The 20,105-nt window shown below is 43.5% G+C and overlaps 2 protein-coding genes across 8 annotated transcripts in view; one reads left to right on the forward strand and one right to left on the reverse strand.

Moving 5' to 3' along the window:
* Positions 1–6,632, reverse strand: part of LOC105479991 (microtubule associated serine/threonine kinase like) — a 35,305-nt gene extending 28,673 nt beyond the window's left edge. For 2 of the 7 annotated variants that reach the window (XM_011738373.3, XM_011738371.3), the window contains exons 1-2: positions 4,919–5,170; positions 1,262–1,399 (exon numbers count right to left, since the gene is read on the reverse strand). In XM_011738373.3, the coding sequence (XP_011736675.2) occupies positions 1,262–1,399; positions 4,919–5,104 (324 nt within the window). In that variant the 5' untranslated portion in view covers positions 5,105–5,170. The other 5 variants (XM_011738377.3, XM_011738376.2, XM_011738375.3 and 2 more) reach the window with 5 other exon arrangements.
* LOC105480069 (YME1 like 1 ATPase) overlaps positions 6,213–20,105 on the forward strand; it is a 45,848-nt gene continuing 31,955 nt past the window's right edge. Inside the window, exons 1-4 of the mRNA XM_071070338.1 lie at positions 6,213–6,344; positions 12,405–12,539; positions 18,225–18,387; positions 19,696–19,797. Of these exons, the coding sequence (XP_070926439.1) occupies positions 6,312–6,344; positions 12,405–12,539; positions 18,225–18,387; positions 19,696–19,797 (433 nt within the window). The 5' untranslated portion in view covers positions 6,213–6,311. The remainder of the gene's footprint in view (positions 6,345–12,404; positions 12,540–18,224; positions 18,388–19,695; positions 19,798–20,105) is intronic.

Raw genomic sequence — 20,105 nt, forward strand, 5'->3', positions numbered from 1 at the left:
GGTTTGAGAGCAGATAATCTGTCTGACCACAATTTATTAGGTGGGAATTTTCTCATCCTAATAAGCCTAGGAGCACTATAGGAGACCTGGGCTTATTTCATCCCCTCAGCCCTTTGACCATAAAAGACGGGATGCCTTAGAAAGGGGCGATGCCTTAAAAAGGGGCCATCTATAGGCCTACCTTCAGGGCACATTCTCTTTCTCAGGGATGTTCCTTGCTGAGAAAAAGAAATCAGAGATATTTCTCCTATTTGCTTATGAAAGAGGAGGAATGTAGCTCTGTTCCGTCCGCTCACCGGCAGCCAGTTCAAAGTTACCACTCTTGTTCCCAGTTCAAAGTTACCTCTGTTGTTCCCCGCACATGGCTGTTATCCTGTTCTTTTTTTAAGATGCCCAGATTTCATACTCAAACACACACGCTCTACAAACAATTTGTGCAGTTGACACAATCACAGGGTACTGAGGCGACATTCATCCTCCTTAACTTACAAAGAAGATGACGAGATTAAGAGATTAAAGTAAAGGCAGGCATAGGAAATTACAAGGATATTCATTGGGGAAGTGATAAGTGTCCATGAAATCTTCACAATTTATGTTCAGAGATTACAGTAAAGACAGGTATAAGAAATTATAAAAGGCCGGGCGCGGTGGCTCAAGCCTGTAATCCCAGCACTTTGGGAGGCCGAGACGGGCGGATCATGAGGTCAGGAGATCGAGACCATCCTGGATAACCCAGTGAAACCCCGTCTCTACTAAAAAATACAAAAAAAAAAATTAGCCGGGGCGAGGTGGCGGGCGCCTGTAGTCCCAGCTACGCGGGAGGCTGAGGCAGGAGAATGGCGTGAACCCGGGAGGCGGAGCTTGCAGTGAGCTGAGATCCGGCCACTGTACTCCAGCCTGGGCGACAGAGCCAGACTCCGTCTCAAAAAAAAAAAAAAAAAAAAAAAAAAGAAATTATAAAAGTATTAATTTGGGGAACTAATAAATGTCCATGAAAACTTCAAAATTTATGTTCTTCTGCTGCGGCTTTAGCGGGTGCCTCCGTTCGGGGTCCCTGACTTCCCACAACACATATGCATATATCCTATTGGTTCTTTTTCTTTGGAGAACTCTAACTAATATAACAGGTAAATTTGCCAAGGTAGTGAGTGCAGCCAGAATTCAAATGCAAGTACTCTGAATCTAGACATGGTTCTCTTAAATCACTGGGTCCACTGACTGCTGAATGGATAAAGAAACAAAGTAAAAATTATTTACTCACCAAGTAGACATTGTTTGCAGACTGCAGTGAATAATACAAATGGACAATGAATGGGCTTTTGCTTAGTGCCAGTGCATCTCTCTCAGCTTGGACCTGATGAGTCATATTTTTGTTGATCATGTCTGCTTTTTTAACAACCTGTAATAGATAAAATAAAAATGATATGTTATTTTATTCTGAGACAGAGTCTCCGTCTCTTACCCAGGCTGAGTGCAGTGGCATGATCAAGGCTTACTGCAGCCTTGATTTCCCAGGCTCAAGTTATCCTCCCACCTCAGCCTCCCAAGTAGCTGGGACTACAGGCACGCATCACTACATCTGGCTACTTTATGTTTTTGTAGAGACAAGGTCTCACTATGTTGCCCAGGTCGGCCTAAAATGAGCCTCAAGCAATACCCCTGTCAAAGTGCTGGGATTACAGGTATGAGTCACAGCTCCCTGCCTTTTTTTTAAAAATTACAGAGTGATCTCTGCCGGGTGGGGTGGCTCATGCCTGTAATCCTAGCACTTTGGGAGGCTGAGGCAGGTGGATCACGAGGTCAGGAGATCAAGACCATCCTGGCTAACATGGTGAAACCGTCTCTACTGAAAATACAAAAAAAAATTAGCCAGGCATGGTGGCGGGTGCCTGTGGTCCGTTACTAGCATAAACATAAGCACAGAAGCAAGAAAATACACAGCATTTAGAGACTAGCCAATTGTCTGCTGAGGCCAAAACACAGGGTATGAGGAAGATACAGTGGAAATACGGAGCCAGAACTGGGAAAACGACTGCTTTTCTAAAGAGTCTGAACTTGAGTTTACATGTCACAGTGTAAGGAATGAATGAAAAAACGAAGATAATGATTCTAGCTAGGAGGCTATTCCAACAGACTATGTATGGAAATGAAGGCATGATGAACCTCAAAAATGTCATGTCGAGTGAAAAAAACCAGATGCAGACCACATATTGTATGATTCCATTTATATGAAATGTCCAGAAATGGCAAACCTATGGAGACAGAAAGTAGATCAGTGGTTATCTGGGGCTGGGGGTGTTAATGGGGTAGGCACTGCAGATGAGCAGAAGAGGTTTTCCGGCAATGGAAATATTCTAAAACTAGATTGTGGCGATGGTTATACAACTATCTTAATTTACTAAAACCACTGAATTGTACCTTTTTTTTTTTTTTTTTGAGATGGAGTATCACCCTGTCTCCCAGGCTGGAGTACAGTGGCGCGATCTTGGCTCACCGCAACTTCTACCTCCCAAGTTCAAGTGATTCTCCTGCCTCAGCCTCCCGAGCACCTGGGATTACAGGTGCACACCACTATCCAGCTAATTTTTGTATTTTTAGTAGAGACAGGGTTTCACCATGTTGGCCAGGCTGGTCTCGAACTCCTGACCTCAGGTGATCCGCCCGCCTCAGCCTCCCAACGTGCTGGGATTACAGGTGTGGGCCACAGTGCCTGCCCTTTTTTTTTTTTTTTTTTTTTTGACACTTAGTCCTGCTCTGTCAACCAGGCTGGAATATATTGGTGTAATCTCAGCTCGCTGCAACCTCTGCTTCCCGAGTTCAAGTGATTCTCCTGCCTTAGCCTACTGAATAGCTGGCGTGCCAGCATGCCCAGCTAATTTTTTGTATTTTTAGTAGAGACAGGGTTTCACCATGTTGGTCAGCTGGTCTCAAACTCCTGACCTCAGGTAATCCCACCTGTCTTGGCCTCTCAAAGTGCTGGGATTACAGGAGTGAGCCACTGCACCCAGCCTGTACCTTTATAACCAAATAAATAGGGGGAAAAGTGAAAGCCTGTACTTGGGCAGGGACTTGGGAATGGAAACGGATAAAAAGCATGACTAACAGAGAAGGAACTGACAGGAACACTGAGAGAGATACAGAGATGAAATAAAGTGATTCAGGTTTCTAGTCTGAAGGACAGGGGTGAAGGTGTTATCAAACGGAGAGAAGGAATATAGGCGGTTCAGAATGTAGGCAGTTAGGTGGAAAGGATTAGTTAAGGTTAGGCAAGTACAATTTGGAGGTGTGTGCCGGATATTCACTTGACAATGTCCAATAGGAAGCTGAAATCCCACTAACAAGTTGCTGGTTTCTCATTTCCTTTACCACCTTCACTCAGTGCCACAATGTGAGTAATGTGAAACCACTGCAATGGACGAGTACCAAGAATGGACAGAATAGCTGTCAAGATACATGTTGAATGTTTTTAGAATGATACACATGGCTGCATGGACAAAGGATCGGCTTAGGACATATTTCAACCTACTCTTTAAATAAAAGTGCATTCTAGATTTCACAATGGAAGATTTGAAGAGAAAACAATGGGCTCATTCAATGAGAACTTTTGATTATACAACAGGTCAGAAATTAATCAACATCAAACTGCAAAGCTAGAATATAACTTGGAAGTGACAGTTACTAATTTAATGAATATTCCCAACTTAATCCTGGCAAAGGCCAAATGAGTAAAAAGGATCCAGAAGATACATCAAACGAATAGGTAATGCTAACACTTAAAAATTTCATAATGCCACGCACGGTGGCTGACGCCTGTAATCCCAGCGTTTTGGGAGGCTGAGGCGGGCAGATCACCTGAGGTCAGGAGTTCGAGACCAGCCTGCCCAAAATGGTGAAACCCCGTCTCTACTAAAAATACAAAAAATTAGCCCGAGTTGGTGGCGTGCACATTTAATCCCAACTACTCAGGAGGCTGAGGCAGGAGAATTGCTTGAACCTGGGAGGTGGAGGTTGCAGTGAGCTGAGATCACTTCACTGTGAAACTCCGTCTCAAAAAATTCGTAACAGGGCCGGGCGCGGTGGCTCACACCTGTAATCCCAACACTCTGGGAGGCCGTGGTGGGCGGATCACATGAGGTCAGGAGCTCCAGACCAGTCTGGTCAACATAGCGAAAACAACATGGCGAAACTCAATCTCTACCCAAAAAAATACAAAAATCAGCCAGGTGTGGTGGCGCGCGCCTGTAATCCCGGTTACTCGGGAGGCTGAGACAAGAGAATCGCTTGAATCCAGGAGGCAGAGGTTGCAGGGAGCCGGGATCGCGCCACACTACTCCAGCCTGGGGGACAGAGAAAGACTGTCTTTAAAAAAAAATTATTAAAGACTTATCAGAAAAGAGTACATCTTTCTCCTGGTTAAGAGTCAAAAAGTTATCAGTGCCCACAAATTAATCACTCTTCTGCGATAGAAAAATTTCAGCGATTCTGCACGTCAAAGCAAACAAACAAGGTAAACAAAACCACTAATTACTAAAAACCTTTTGGATTTAGAAACCTAACCGAAGCACGGGTGAGACTACGAATCACGGCTTTGGCTTTAAGTCCCTGTTGTACTAAGGCCGATGTAATCACTTCGGTCAAGTCCCTTTGCCTTTGGCCTCAGTTTCCTCATTTGCTAACGCTGGGAAGGGAGAAGAGGGTCAAACTACTGGGCATCCGAGATATGGAGGGAAGGGCGGAACAGAGGGGAGACACCCGACCCGATCGCGGATGTTGCAGGGCTCTGAAGGCTTCAGCAAGCCAGGCAAGCAAGGCCACCCAGACTCCTTGCTCCAGCGGCCCCGGGGCCTGCCCAAGCCGGGGGGCAGGAAGGAGGGCCGAAGGGCCTGACCCCTTCCTTTGCTCCTCCTTGACTTCCTACCTTTACTGCATACAATTTGCCGCCTTTCTGCCCCAGATACACTTTCCCGAAGGCGCCCCGGCTAATGGGCTTCACGATGCTGAATTCCTCAATGGAGGGCGGTTTTGGCACCGAGATTCTATTCACGCCCTCCTCGGTCGCCGCGCCTCCTCCAGCCTCCTTCTTGCTTCCCGCGGTGGGCTCCATCGCTAGCCAGCCTACAGCGGTCCCGCGGCCGCGGCCCCCCGCCCAGCAGCCACTCCCGCCAACTGGGTTCAAAGTGAGGCTCCGCCCACGCCGCGCGCGGCCGTGACGTCACAGCGCCGCCGTGCCCCGCCCCCGTCACCTACCCTACGCAGACGTGGAGGGAGGGGGCGTCGGGAAAGCCCAGAGTCCCCGGCAGTACACTAGTCGTGGGCGCGACTGCGGCACTACTGACGTCATTCCTCATGAGGGAGGAGGCATAGACAGTTCTGGGCCGACAGTAAAGGGACGACTGGGGCTTCACTGAATCGCAGGATTTGAAAACATTTCTCCCGGCTTCCCACCGAGGCTGGTGGGAAGCGGTCCTCCTCGCATACACGACCTCCCCACCCCCGCGAGGCGTAGAAACCAGTTCGGACTGTACAGTAAAGCGAAAGCCAGGGCTGAGGTCTGGAAGCTAGTGAAGGCACAGAATGTGGAGAAACGATGAGCAGGAAGCGGGTGGCCGCCCCTGTAATCTGACGTTTTCCCAGGATATAATTTGCCTGACTGAAACAGATCAGAACCAACAGGGAGAGTTTTCGATTTAGTGTGAGGAAAAGAGCACGAAATTGTAGTGAAAGACCTTATTGCTCAAGGCCCAGTCAGAAGATTTCATAAGGAAGCTGTAGAGAGTCTTAAGAGGAGATTAGCCGAGCGTGGTGGCGGGCACCTGTGATCCCAGCTACTCGGGAGGCTGAGGCAGGAGAATCGCTTGAACCCGGGGGGCGGAGGTTGCAGTGAGCCGAGATCGCGCCACTGCACTCCAGCCTGAGCGAAAGAACGAAACTCCGTCTCCAAAAAAAAAAAAAAGAAAAAGTCTAAAGAGGGTAAAGGCTGTTCTCTCGTTAAAAAACAGCTAAAGACCTTTGGGGACGCTGTTCCTTGTAAATGTCAACTGCTTCCGCGGGAAAGAACGCGCAGGCACTTGGCCGTGTGGGCACTCACTTGCCCCGGAAGTAGTGTTGCGTTTGCGCCTCACCTTCCGGGGCGGATTGTCTGTCGTTGCAGTAGCTGTAGGAAGGGGAGGCCATTTTCCGTTTCTGGGAGGAGTGCGGGGCAACGGGTCGGAGAAAAAGGTAAAAAGAAGGGCTCGGCGCCTCCCCGCCGGGCCGTCGACAGAGGGGCACAGTTTCGGCAGGCGGGTGAGGTCGCTGAGGGCCCGCAGGAGATGTTTTCCTTGTCGAGCACGGTGCAACCCCAGGTAAGCGCGGCATTCACCCCATTTTTTTCCCTCCCGTCCTGCCCGTGGCAGTTTGCAAATTGCGCTCTTGGAAGCGATTTCTCAGAAAGGACTCTAGGAAAGAAGTGATGAACTCAGTGCGCGTCCCAGGATTGAGGAGTGGATCAGGGGACGTCGCTGAGAGTGGGCCCGAGACTTCGGGGCTGACGATGAAGCTGTTGGGGGCAGAGGCGGGATGTGAGCGTGATGGAGAGAGACCCTGGCTTACCGAACTGATGGCGTGGAATTTCTGCTAGAGAATCCGTCCGGCATTGTTCAGTGTCTGGCGTTCTGGGGTGGGGGCTGGGGAAATGTCTCTACCATACATGTAGAGGGAGCAGGTAATGTTCCCGTTTCTTCCGACTTTCTAGTGGCTTTAGTGTTCACAGCCCCTGTCCCGTGCTCTTTCTTTCTTTTTAAATGGAATTTAAATTTAACCCAAACATGGTATAATAATTCGAATGGCCAGCCTTGCAAGTTTTCTCTTTTTGACCAGAAGTAACTAATAACGTGTATTTTCGAGTCGTAAACTGTTTGCAGTTAAAATTTTGATTCAGCCTCATCCTCATCGTTTTGTAAAACAAAAGGTAGTGAAGAGAAAAATGATTTCAAGGGTTTTCAGTATGCTCTTTGATGGGCAGTCACTTATGACAATGTTTTATTCTTGCTTCATTCCAGTCTCTTTTTGATGGTAACATTTTAATAGATTTTTTGAGAGTTCCTACAGTTTTGCAAAGAAATAGTTTTTAAAACGTTGAGTTTTTTTTTTTTTAGTAATTTTTAAGAAAATCGACACTCAGGTTCTTGGTTTAAGCATATGATTGTGTTCCTTTGTGTAACTTTTACTCCCCCTCATTTTAAGAATTTTTAATTTTTTTGTGCTAGTATTGGCTAACGAACTGAAGCAGCTGCTTGTTTATTGGGCATCAGTTATGTACCAGGTGAGCAAAGCAAATGTGGAATCTTCTCTTAATATTGATATGAAGTAAATATGACTAGGACTTAACCAGGTGAAGAGTGAACAGGTATCACGGGCATACAGAAAAATACCTGGAGGTCCTGAGTTAGGAAACGATTTAGCAGGTTGGAGGAACCAAAATAAGGCTAGTGTGGCTAGAACATAGTAATTAAAGGGGGTAGTGACAGAAGAGGTTGGAGAAAAGACTTGAGGCAGATCATACAGGGAGTAAAGCATTTGTTATGGCTGATTTCATGTTAAGTGCCCTGGCAACCACTGAAAGTTGTTTTTTTGTTTTTTTTTTTTTATTGAGACGGAGTCTCGCTCTGTCGCCCAGGCCGGAGTGCAGTGGCGCAATCTCGACTCACTGCAAGCTCCTCCTCCCGGGTTCACGCCATTCTCCTGCCTCAGCCTCCCGAGTAGCTGGGACTACAGGCGCCCTCCACCACGCCCGGCTAATTTTTTTTTTTGTATTTTTAGTAGAGACGGGGTTTCACCGTGTTAGCCAAGATGATCTCGATCTCCTGACCTCGTGATCCGCCCGCCTCGGCCTCCCAAAGTGCTGGGATTACAGGCGTGAGCCACCGCGCCCGGCCACACTGAAACTTTTATTTTTTATTTATTTTTTTTTTTGAGACGGAGTCTGGCTCTGTCTCCCGGGCTGGAGTGCAGTGGCCGGATCTCGACTCACTGCAAGCTCCTCCTCCCGGGTTCACGCCATTCTCCTGCCTCAGCCTCCCGAGTAGCTGGGACTACAGGCGCCCTCCACCATGCCCGGCTAATTTTTTTTTGTATTTTTAGTAGAGACGGGGTTTCACCGTGTTAGCCAAGATGATCTCGATCTCCTGACCTCGTGATCCGCCCGCCTCGGCCTCCCAAAGTGCTGGGATTACAGGCGTGAGCCACTCGCGCCCGGCCACACTGAAACTTTTATTTTTTATTTATTTTTTTTTTGAGACGGAGTCTCGGTCTGTCTCCCGGGCTGGAGTGCAGTGGCCGGATCTCGGCTCACTGCAAGCTCTGCCTCCCGGGTTCCCGCCATTCTCCTGCCTCATCCTCCCGAGTAGCTGGGACTACAAGCGCCGCCACCTTGCCCGGCTAGTTTTTTGTATTTTTTAGTAGAGACGGGGTTTCACCATGTTCGCCAGGATGGTCTCGATCTCCTGACCTCGTGATCCACCCGTCTCGGCCTCCCAAAGTGCTGGGATTACAGGCTTGAGCCACCGCGCCCGGCCACACTGAAACTTTTAAAACATAATTAGATTTTCGTTTTTAAAAGATGACTGGCTTTTGCTGTATGGAGAATAGGAGAGGGCAAGAGTGGAAGGTGTTACCAGTTAAAAATACCGCCCCTGCCCCCCCATTTATGCGGTTGCAGTGGTTATGGAAAGAAGGGAATGAGATATATTTTGAAGAAAGTGGAATTGCATGAGAGATCAGATAAAAGAGATGATGGGGAGAGGTGTTTCTGGGTTTGATCAGATGAATGCATTGAAGGTGCTATTTACCAAGATGACAGTGTCTGGAGAAGTCCTAGTAATTGAAAAAGAAGTCTGACATGGCCTATTAAATATGGTATTAAAGTCTTTGGAACAACTCTTTGTCTTAGTTAACATCAAGAGGCCTGATTTTAGGAGAATTTACCATCAACTGGATGGACAGTTAGTAGTATGTGATGTTGGTAGAGATGATAAAGGGATTTTTATGTACCCTAGGCAGTCTTAACAGGGCTCAAATATAGTGAGAACACTCAGGCATTACTTGCTTTGAAAGATGGTAACACATTTGGAATTCCTGGTTGCTTAATTGGCTGAATACACTTGAAATTAAATGGTAGAAAGGAAGCCACAGAAAACGAACTGTTTCATTGAGAAGAGCTCAATCCTAAATCCTTTTGTGAAAGAAAAGAGTTAAAACTAATTCAAATAAATCTTTTCAAAGAAATAGGTAGAAAATATGTATCTTGAAATGATCTGATTATTTTTACAGTTTCAAAAGAAGTTACTGTTTATTTTTTTCTTTTTACTGCCCCCAGGCTGTAAGGAACTTACTGTTTCTTTCTGACTCTAAAAATGATACATTGCTTCACTTGACTAGCCTTAAAACAAATACATTTATTTTGCTAAAAATGCTGAAAATATAATTAAATCACTCATAATCTCATTACTGAGGGATACGTGTCTTAGAATAAATTCTTTCAGACAGTTTTTTCTATAGACAAACGCGAATATGCATACTTTCTTTTTTGTTTTTATTTTTTGAGATGGAGTCTCACTCTGTCGCCCAGGCTGGAGTGCAGTGACACGATCTCAGCTTACTGCAAGCTGCGCCTCCCAGGTTCACGCCTTTCTCCTGCCTCAGCCTCCCAAGTACCTGGGACTCCAGGCGCCCGCTACTGCTTTTTAGTAGAGACGGGGTTTTCACTGTGTTAGCCAGGATGGTCTCGATCTCCTGATCTGGTGATCCATCCACCTCAGCCTCCCGAAGTGCTGGGATTACAGGCGTGAGCCACCGCGCCCGGCCACAGATATGCATACTTAAGGTAGTTTTACAGTCTGCTTTATTCCCTAGTATGTCACGAATTTGTGTATCAATACCCATGGGATGAGAAGTCTGGAATTTTGAGTCAGATTCTAAATCTCTGTTGTCTTCATCTGTTAAATGGTCTGTACCCCACGGTAATGGCATTAGTCATTGATGAGGGCAGAGCCCTCCTGAACTAAATGCCTCTAAAAGGTCCCACCTCTTAACAGGATTACAGTGGCAACAAAGTTTGCCATTCTTCTCAACTCAAGACTTGAGTTTTGGAGGAGATGAACAGTGAAATTTTTACCGGAAGTGGGCCCTGTTCCAGACCCCAACAGAGGGTTCTTGGATCCCGCACAAGAATTTGAGAGAGTCGCCGGGTGCGTGGTGCTCACACATGTGAGCTCACACATCCCAGCACTTTGGGAGGCAGAGGCGAGCGGATCACGAGGTCAGGAGATAGAAATCCTGGCTAACATTGTGAAATTCCGTCTCTACTAAAAATACAAAAAATTAGCTGGGCGTGGTGGCCTGTGCCTGTAGTCCCAACTCCTTGGGAGACTGAGGCAGAAGAATCGCTTGAACCCAGGAGGCGGAGGTTGCAGTGAGCCGAGATCGCATCACTGTGCTCCCAGCCTGGGCGACAAAGCGAGACTCCATCTCAAAAACAAACAAACAAACAAAAAAACACGAGAGAGTCTATAAAGTGAAAGCAAGTTTATTAAGATATAAGAAGGTAAAGTAAAAAATGGGGTACTCCATAGGCAGAGGAGCGGAGCTGCTTGGGCTTCTCCGCTAAGGATACCTACGGTTAGTTATTTCTTGGTTTTATGCTAAACAATGTGTGATTATTCATAAGTTTTCAGGGAAAGGGGGACCTTCGAGATTCCTCCCCTTTTTGGACCACACAGGGTAACTTCTTGACGTTGCCATGGCATTTATAAACTGTCATGATCTGGTGGGAGTGTCTTTTAGCGTGCTAATGCATTATAATTAGCACATAATGAACATTGAGGATTAGCAGAGGCCACTCTATTCATCTTGGTTTTGGTGGGATTTGGCTGGCTTCCTTACTACAGCTTGTTTTATCAGCAAAGTCTTTATGACCTGTATCTTATGCCCACATCCTATCTCATCCTGTGACTTAGAATGCCTAACCTCCTGGGAATGCAGCCCAGTAGGTCTCAGCCTCATTTACTGTCATTTTGCCCCTGCTCCAGATGGGGTCGCTGTGGTTCAAACATCTCTGACAGAACTGTAACAAGAAGTATAATTGTTACTCATTATTATAGCTATTTGAGGATTAAATGGGATGATGTAAGTAAAGCATGTAATACTAAACCTGGTATATAATAAGAAGCCATTTAGTTTGTTTATTCAACAAATATTTATTAAGTAAATTTTTTTTTTTTTCCTTGAGACAGGGTCTTGCCGTGTCACTCAGGCTGGAGTGCAGTGGCGTGATAGCTCACTGCAGCCTCAAACCTCCTGGGGTCAAGTGTTTTTTTGTTTTTATTTTATTTTTTTGTTTGTTTTTATTTTTTGAGGTGGAGTTTTGCTCTTGTCACCTAGGCTGGAGTGCAGTGGCACGATCTTGGCTCACTGCAACCTCCGCCTCCCAGGTTCGAATGATTCTCCTGCCTCTGCCTCCCAAGTATCTGGGTTTACAGGTGCCCATCACCATTCCTGGCCAATTTTTTGTATTTTTAGTGGAGACGGGATTTTACCACATTGGCCAGGCTGGTCTTAAACTCCTGACCTCAGGTATCTGCCTGCATTGGTCTCCCAAAGTACTGGGATTACAGGTGTGAGCCTCTGTTCCTGGCCTACTTACTATTTTTTTTAATGTTGGATGTATTTCATTATGTGGTAGTTTCTTTTTTTTTTGAGACAGGTCTTACCCTGTTGCCCTGGCTAGAGTGCAGTGGTGTGATCACAGCTCACTGCAACCTCCGCTTCCTGGGATCAAGCAATATTCCTACCTCAGCCTCCCAAGTAGCTGAGACTACAGGTGCACACCATCATACCCGTGTAATTGTTGTATTTTTTGGTAGAGATGGGGTTTCACTGTGTTGGTCAGGCTGGTCTTGAACTCCTGACCTCAAGTGATCCGCCTGCCTCGGCCTCCCAAAGTGCTGGGATTACAGGCATGAGCAACTGCACCTGACCAGTGGTGTCATTTATTTTGCCGCTCCTCTAATGGTGGATGTTTCCAGCTTTCTACTATTTTTGAAATGTTTTTGATGAGAGTTATTCTCTATGCATGTGCGAGTACTTGTCAGATTCCTTAGAATAAATTCCTAGAAGGTGGATTGCTACAAACAAGAACTGTATGTATTTTTGATACTTTTGATTTACATATTCAGAATAATATCCTGAAAGAATATACCAATTTTCTTCTCACCAGCAGTAAATCCGAGTACTTACAGTTTTTAGTATACTGGGTTGACGTATGATGTATATTTAAATACTTAACAAATCCTGACAAGAAAAAGGAGATTGTTCTGTTTATTCCAAAAAAAAAAACTACTTAATTTTTAACTTTTATCTTTTTCTAGGTTACAGTTCCTCTGAGTCATCTCATCAATGCCTTCCATACACCAAAAAACACTTCTGTTTCTCTCAGTGGAGTGTCAGTTTCTCAAAAACAGCATCGAGATGTAGTTCCTGAGCATGAGGCTCCCAGCAGTGAGGTAAGTCTTTATCCTGGTTGTGTGAAAAAGCCTTTTTGATATATAGTTAACCGTGAACAAATGAGGGATTAAGGATATTGACCCTCCCCCATAGTCAAAAATTTGAGTATAATTTTTGACTCCTGAGAAACTTAACTACTAATACCCTACTATTGACCGGGAAGTCTTGCCAATAAAATAAAGAGTCCATTAACGTGTATTTTGTATATTTTATGTATTATGTACTGTATTCTTACAATAAAGTAAGATAGAGAAAATAAAATGTTATTAAGAAAATCATAAGGAAGAGAAAATATACTTACTATTCATTAAGTAGAAGTGGACCATCGTAAAGATCTTCATTATCTTCAAGTTGAGTGGGCTGAGGAGGAAGAGGAGGGGTTGGTCTTGCTGTCTCTGGTGGCAGAGTAATTTGAGTAATTTATCTAGTGGTCTGTTAGACATTTTCCTTGGATAGGCTCCAGGGACCTCAAATTTAATATGCCCAAAACTGAGAAAGTCCATGTATCTGTGGATGTGCACAGCTCTAATCTGTTGTTCAAGGATCAACTGTACTATTAATCATGTTGGATGAAGTATCTTTCTCTAGGCACTTGTGGCAGGTGATTTCTGCCTTCAGCTTAATCTTCTTTGCAATTGAAGATATTTCTGGCTTTTATTATACATATTGCAAATATATTTAGACTTTTTTTTTCTTAATTTTCATTTGGCATTGTACTTCGTATTAGCCCCTCCTACATTGTGCGATACCAGTCGGCTACTCTGTTGTGTTCCCTCAGCAGTAGCGGTGAACCCACAGGTAACTGACCATAATTACCTCCCAAGTTTCAAGGAAGATAAAATAGTATGAGGTTACCATCTACTGCCTTATAGGAGCCTTCAGTGTAACTGAACAATTAAAATATAGGTACTGGAAAGTGAAATATATAAGCTAGGACACTGTACTTTCAGTATTTGTATAATTATAAAATCAGTGTTTCCTAGGATATTGAGAATTATGAACCTAAGAACTGATGTATTTACAAGGCTTATTAGTAAGATAGTTGCTTACAAGCTCAGGATACATTTTTCATGGAAAAAATGTTATAATCTGGCATTAAGTTCCCAAAGCCTCTTCAACACATAAATAGGTTATGTTCTTAATCTGGTATCAGGAGCTAATGGCAAAGGACAGTAGTGGAGGAGTTGAAAAGAGCTTGCTTTTGAGAGGGTTGTAGAGTCAGCCTTGGGATAAAATTTTAATTTAATGAAAAGTTTGTCATCTTGTACTTCCTTTTGAACTATTTGCCTAGTTCTTACTGCCTTTTCCTATACACAGTCCATTATTGTCTTTCTACTCTACTACTGACACTCTTCTCCAAAATTATAGTCCAAGAGAGCCTTACTACTGAAGATGGTATCAACATTGGTACATGCAACAAAATTATGTTCATTTTACAAGTTTTAGAAAATATTAGTGTAGGTAGAAGAAACGGAATTCATCCGTGGACTCTTTTCCAGATATAAGGCTGTTAACATTTTGTATTTTCGTATGTCTTTTTCTCTTGCACTTTCCGTATTTTATAATAATTAGATACTATTGCACATGTTGATTTAGATTCTGCTTTGCTTATTTAGTAGTCTTATGAATTTATGCTGTATGTTTTCTGCATGTGTATTCATACTACATTCTATTGAAATTTGGCTACTACTTTTACTATTTTTCAGACTTCTTTCGCTGAAGTTAGTGCTGATTTCCTTAGTGTTAAATATAGGCCTTTTACCAAAAAAAACCCTGCATCTCTCAACTTGTCATTTGCATTTGACCTTTCTTACTTTGCAAATACTCCCTTAAATTGAGTGATACTACTTTGATGGGGTTTTTTTTGTTGTTTATTTGTTTGTTTTTTGAGACAGAGTCTCCCTCTGTCGCCCAGGCTGTAATGCAGTGGTGTGATCTTGGCTCATTGCAACCTCCACCTCCTGGGATCAAACGATTCTCATGCCTCAGCCTTCCGAGTAGCTGGAATTACAGGCATACCCCACCACACCTGGCTAATTTTTTGTATTTTTAGTAGAGATGGAGTTCACCGTGTTGGCCAAGCTGGTCTCAGACTCCGGACCTCAAATGATCTGCCAGCCTCAGCCTTTCAAAGTGCTGGGATTACAGGCGTGAGCCACCATGCCTGTCCTAATTTTCAGTCTTTACTTTCTCCCAGGTTACATTCCCACTTACATATTTTCTTTCTTTTTTTTTTTCTTTAGTTTTAAGATGGAGTTTCGCTCTCGTTGCCCACGCTGGAGTGCAATGGTGCAATCTTGGCTCACTGCAACCTCCGCCTCCCCGGTTCAAGCAATTCTTCTGCCTCAGTCTCCCTAGTAGTTGAGATAACAGGCGTGAGCCACCACGTGTGGCTAATTTTTTGTATTTTTAGTAGAGACGGGGTTTCACCGTGTTGGCCAGGCTGGTCTTAAACTTCTGACATCAGGTGATCCGCCTGCCTCTGCCTCCCAAAGTGCTGGGATTATAGGCGTAAGCCACTGTGCCCGGCTGCCACTTGCATATTTTCAGTTAACATCTCTCTATATGTTACTCCCAAATATATCTTCAGTGGTAAAGTCACTTTCAAGTTTTGAGTAATTTATCTAGTGGTCTGTTAGACATTTTCCTTGGATAGGTTCTAGGGACCTCAAATTTAATATGCCCAAAACTGAGTTATTGGTCTTACAGTGGCTTTAGTCCTACTTTTTCAGTCTGAGTCCAACTAGAAAAGAGAAACCACATAGTCATTTGAACAGTAAAAGTTTAGTATAAAAATGTAATGTCTGCTGGGCACAGTGGCTCATGCCTGTAGTCCCAGCACTTTGGAAGGCTGAGGAGGGTGGATCACCTGAGGTGAGGAGTTCAAGACTAGCCTGACCAATATGAGAAAATTCCATCTCTACTAAAAATACAAAAATTAGCCGGGTGTGGTGGCATGTGCCTGTAGTCCCAGCTACTCGGGAGGCTGAGACAGGAGAATCGCTTGAGCCCAGGAGGCAGACGTTGCTGTGAGCCGAGATTGCACCACTGCACTCCAGCCTGGGTGACAGCAAGACTCTGTCTCAAAAATAAATAAATAAATATAAAAATGTAATCTCATTTTTTTGTTTAATCTTAAAAAAACCCTGTTTTTACAGGGAAGTGGAATAGGTAGGGATTTAAGAAGTAAAGAAAACACTTAAAAAATATAAAAAATAAAAAAGGACCAGCAGATTTAGGGAGCAGCTCATACTTATAGGGCTGAGATAGAATCAGGAAGAGTTCTCCACCCTCAGGGCTGAGATCCTGATGTTGGCGAAGGCATGGCCTTGGCTTACTGAATGGTAGAGAAGTTGCTGTGATGTCATGCCAGGAGAACTTGCTGGATACTGGGGAAAGCTGTTCCTGGGGATGTGTCCTACTAGAGAAGCTGCTATATGAGTGGTGCCAGGGGAAGCTGCTAGGTATTGCTGGCCATTGTGCACTCCAGGAGCCAGGGTTTGGTGAAACTGCACAATTGACAGGAGCCAGATGCTATAGAAACCATGGGTGTTACAGGAATCTGCTAAATGAGCATACCAGAACCAGGAATCAAAACCTCTCTTCCTACAGTGTGCATTCAGTGACTTCCTGACGAAGCTTAACATTGTTTCAATTGGCAAAGGAAAAATATTCAAAGGGTACAGATCCATGTTCATGGAGCCAGCAAAAAGGATGAAAGAGCGCTTGGACACAACCAGCTGATAACTGGCACGTCCGTCCAGAACCCTTCTCCCTCTCAATCCCTATACTGTGGGTTTCTCCAAATGCCTATTGCCTATGATTTACTGTGTCCATCCTTCTTAGTCACGGCTTAGTTCAGGTTCTTGCCATCTTTCACTTGTTCCATCAGCCTTCTCTCTCATCCAGTCTAGCTTGTTTGTTTGTTTTATCATTTTAAAATTTTTTGTAAAGACAGGGTCTTGCTTTGTTGACCAGGCTGATCTCGAACTCCTGGCCTGAAACAGTCCTCCCACCTCAGCCTCTCAAAGTGTTGGGATTACAGGCTTGAGCCATCATGCTAGGCCAGTCTATCTTCCTTAGTTCTGTATTTTCTTCCGTAAGACAGAACTAATCATATTACTTAGAGAATTAAATTCAAATATGGCTCTTCACAGTTTGGCCATAGCATATCTCTTTACTTTTTTCTTTCCTTGAATTTTTTGAGATGTTCCAGACCCTTGGATAGCTTTTTGTTTGCCCCTCTCCCTAAGTCGTCTTCATCCATCATTTTTAATAGCTTAAAATACTTAAAATACTCTTAAGTATTTTATTTCACCATGCCTTTAACTGTCTTTTACTATGGCCGTCATGCTGTATGCTAGGCTGTGTAGATGAGTAAGACATGATCTTTGCCTTTGATCTTTACTATTATGAAATAAGGTGTATTTTATAGTTATGTTAGTATTGAGAAAATGAATTCTAGGAATATGAGTTATATCTAGTAAAAAAAAAAGTACTATACTCCCAGACATCAATCTAAAGCTATATAATCCATGTCCATGCCTCTTTTAAGAAAATTTTTAGTTTTAGAGATAGGGTCTCCCCTCTGTATCCCAGGCTGAAGTGCAGTGATGCTATCATAGCTCACTGCAACCTCCAGCTCCTGGGCTCAAACATTTCTCCTGAATAGCTGGTACTGCGGGCGAATACCACCACACCCAGCTAATTTTTTAATTTTTCATCGAGATGATGTCTTACCATGTCACCTAAGCTGGCCTCAAACGCTCCTCCCACCTTAGCCGTTTTGGGTTTGAGTAACATATAATTGTTACTTGTCTTTAAGTGCCTCCTTTTCAGCTCATGTGGACAAGAAAATAACTAATCGCTGTCCTGTTGTTTAAAAGTGGGTATATATACACACATATTTGTGATTTTTAGACTTTTTTGCCTGATTTTCACAGTTTTGACTTTAATTTTCTTCCTTATTAGAAGATAATGGGTAACTTTAGAACCTCTGAGTTCAAGGAAGGATCTCAGCAGTGAGGCCAGAGGAGTGAGATGTCCTGTGGTAACCAAACATACCATTTCCTTGTCAAGTGGGCTTTTGTTTATGGCCGCCTAGGGGCTTAAAACTCCATGGACTGGTGAGGATTATCATTTGAATAGAATTTCTCCAATTCAAAAACCTTACTATTATCCTCCAATCAGTTTTACACTGTTGGGGAAAATCCCCCGACCTTATATAACATACTTTGTAACCCTGCAGGTAGCTACTCTTATGCTCTTGTCATTATAAATGCTTGATCAATGGTTGATAGACTAGCTCTTGAGCAGAGTACCCTTGTATGGAGAGAAGGAAAAAATATACATTTCACTTGATTCTGTGAACCATAGTACTTAGGACAGTAGTGGTTTGGGTTTGATTTAAAAACAAATGTTTTTCTCATTCATGCTGAAATGTTATCTCTTTATTTAAGGATACCATTGGGAATATAATTTTTTAACCTATGTCAAACCTTATATGACTGATCTCAGTGAAACGAACTGTAAAAATATTTGCATCAATTTATTTTTAAATATTAAAAAAAGAAATATATGTATTAGACTTTTAAAATCTAATTGTTTTAACTGATAATATGTACTTCTTAGGTTAAATATCTTGGTAATATTAATGCATACCTGGTTGACCCAATCTTTTACAGCCTTCACTTAACTTAAGAGACCTTGGATTATCTGAATTAAAAATTGGACAGATTGATCAGCTGGTAGAAAATCTACTTCCTGGATTTTGTAAAGGCAAAAACATTTCTTCCCATTGGCATACGTCCCATGTCTCTGCACAGTCCTTCTTTGAAAATAAATATGGTATGTTAATGTATTTTTTGTTCTAATTAAATATTTTAGCACTATTAATAAATACCATTTATTAGCTTTTACGGTAGCATTTACTGTGGGCTGGGTTCCTTCCTGAAGGGTTTTTTTTTTTTTTTTGGACAGAGTCTCCCTCTGTCACCCAGGCTGCAGTGCAGTGGTGCAATCTCTGCTCACTGCAAGCTCCACCTCCTGGGTTCATGCCATTCTCTTGCCTCAGCCTCCCGAGTAGCTGGGACTACAGGTGCCCACCGCCACAGCCAGCTGATTTTTGTATTTTTAGTAGAGACGGGGTTTCACCGTGTTAGCCAGGATGGTCTCGACCTCCTGACCTTGTGATCCACCTACCTCAGCCTCCCAAAGTGCTGGAATTACAGGCGTGAGCCACTGCGCCCAGCCTTAAACACAGTACATCTTTTATCACTGGTTTTGTTTTGTTTTGTTTTGTTTTTGAGATGGAGTTTCACTCTTCTTGCCCAGGTGGGAGTGCAATGGCTCACTCTCAGCTCACCACAACCTTCACCTCCTGGTTTCAGGCGATTCTCCTGCCTCAGCCTCCCAAGTAGCTGAGATTACAGGCATGTGCCACCATGCCTGGCTAATTTTTTGTTTTTAGTAGAGACGGGGTTTCTTCATGTTGGCTAAGGCTGATCTCAAACTCCCAACCTCAGGTGATCCACCCACTTCTGCCTCCCAAAGTGCTGGAATTACAGGCGTGAGCCAGCGTGGCCGGCCATGTTTTATCACTGTTAATTTGAATTTAGTTTCATTAGCAGCTACATTTGTATGCCAGATAAAAAAGACAATGTAAGCCAGGCGCGGTGGCTCACGTCTGTAATCCCAGAACTTTGGGAGGCTGAGGCAAGCGGATCACAAGGTCAGGAGATCAAGACCATCCTGACTAACAGGGTGAAACACCATCTCTACTAAAAATACAAAAAATTAGCCGGGCGTGATGGTGGACACCTGTGGTCCCAGCTGCTTGGGAGGCCAAGGCAGGAGAATAGAGTGAGCCTGGGAGGCGGAGCTTACAGTGAGCCGAGATCATGCCACTGCATTCCAGCCTGGTGGACAGAGCGAGATTTTGTCTCAAAAAAAAAGATAATGTAACCAACAAGTGATAGTAAACTAAAGGATTGTGAGATGTAAAGTAGTTAAATTAGCAATGCTTTAGATATTTTCATAAAAGTTGAAACTCATATTGTGATTTCCCTAATATTTGATAGAATTATTTATGTTTCATAGGATATTTGTTTTTTGTTTTGGAAATTAGAAAATTTACTTTTTGCAATTTCCTTCCAGGTAACTTAGATATATTTAGTACGTTACGTTCCTCTTGCTTGTATCGAAAACAACATTCAAGAGCTCTTCAAAGCATTTGTTCAGATCTTCAGTACTGGCCAGGTATGAAGCAACAACCATAGCTATTTTGGAAAAATAATATACTTATTTACTGTAGTCTGATTTGTCTTTCTTAATGGTATTAATGATTATAAACATTCATTTGCAATTCACACGGCCTAAAGAGTATTTGGAATTGATTAGTTTGGGTTCTTCTGTATAATTTTTAATCTGGGATATAATTATATATATAGGAGTATAATATATAGGAGCTAAATTTTGAGTGTGATAGTGCCACAATAAATCAAACGCCAGGGAATTTATCTAACTTGTTTTAAGATAAATGACTAAGCACATTTGCTTACTCATCC

The sequence above is a fragment of the Macaca nemestrina genome, chromosome 9, assembly GCF_043159975.1.
Source record: "Macaca nemestrina isolate mMacNem1 chromosome 9, mMacNem.hap1, whole genome shotgun sequence".
In the NCBI taxonomy this organism is placed as follows: domain Eukaryota; kingdom Metazoa; phylum Chordata; class Mammalia; order Primates; family Cercopithecidae; genus Macaca; species Macaca nemestrina.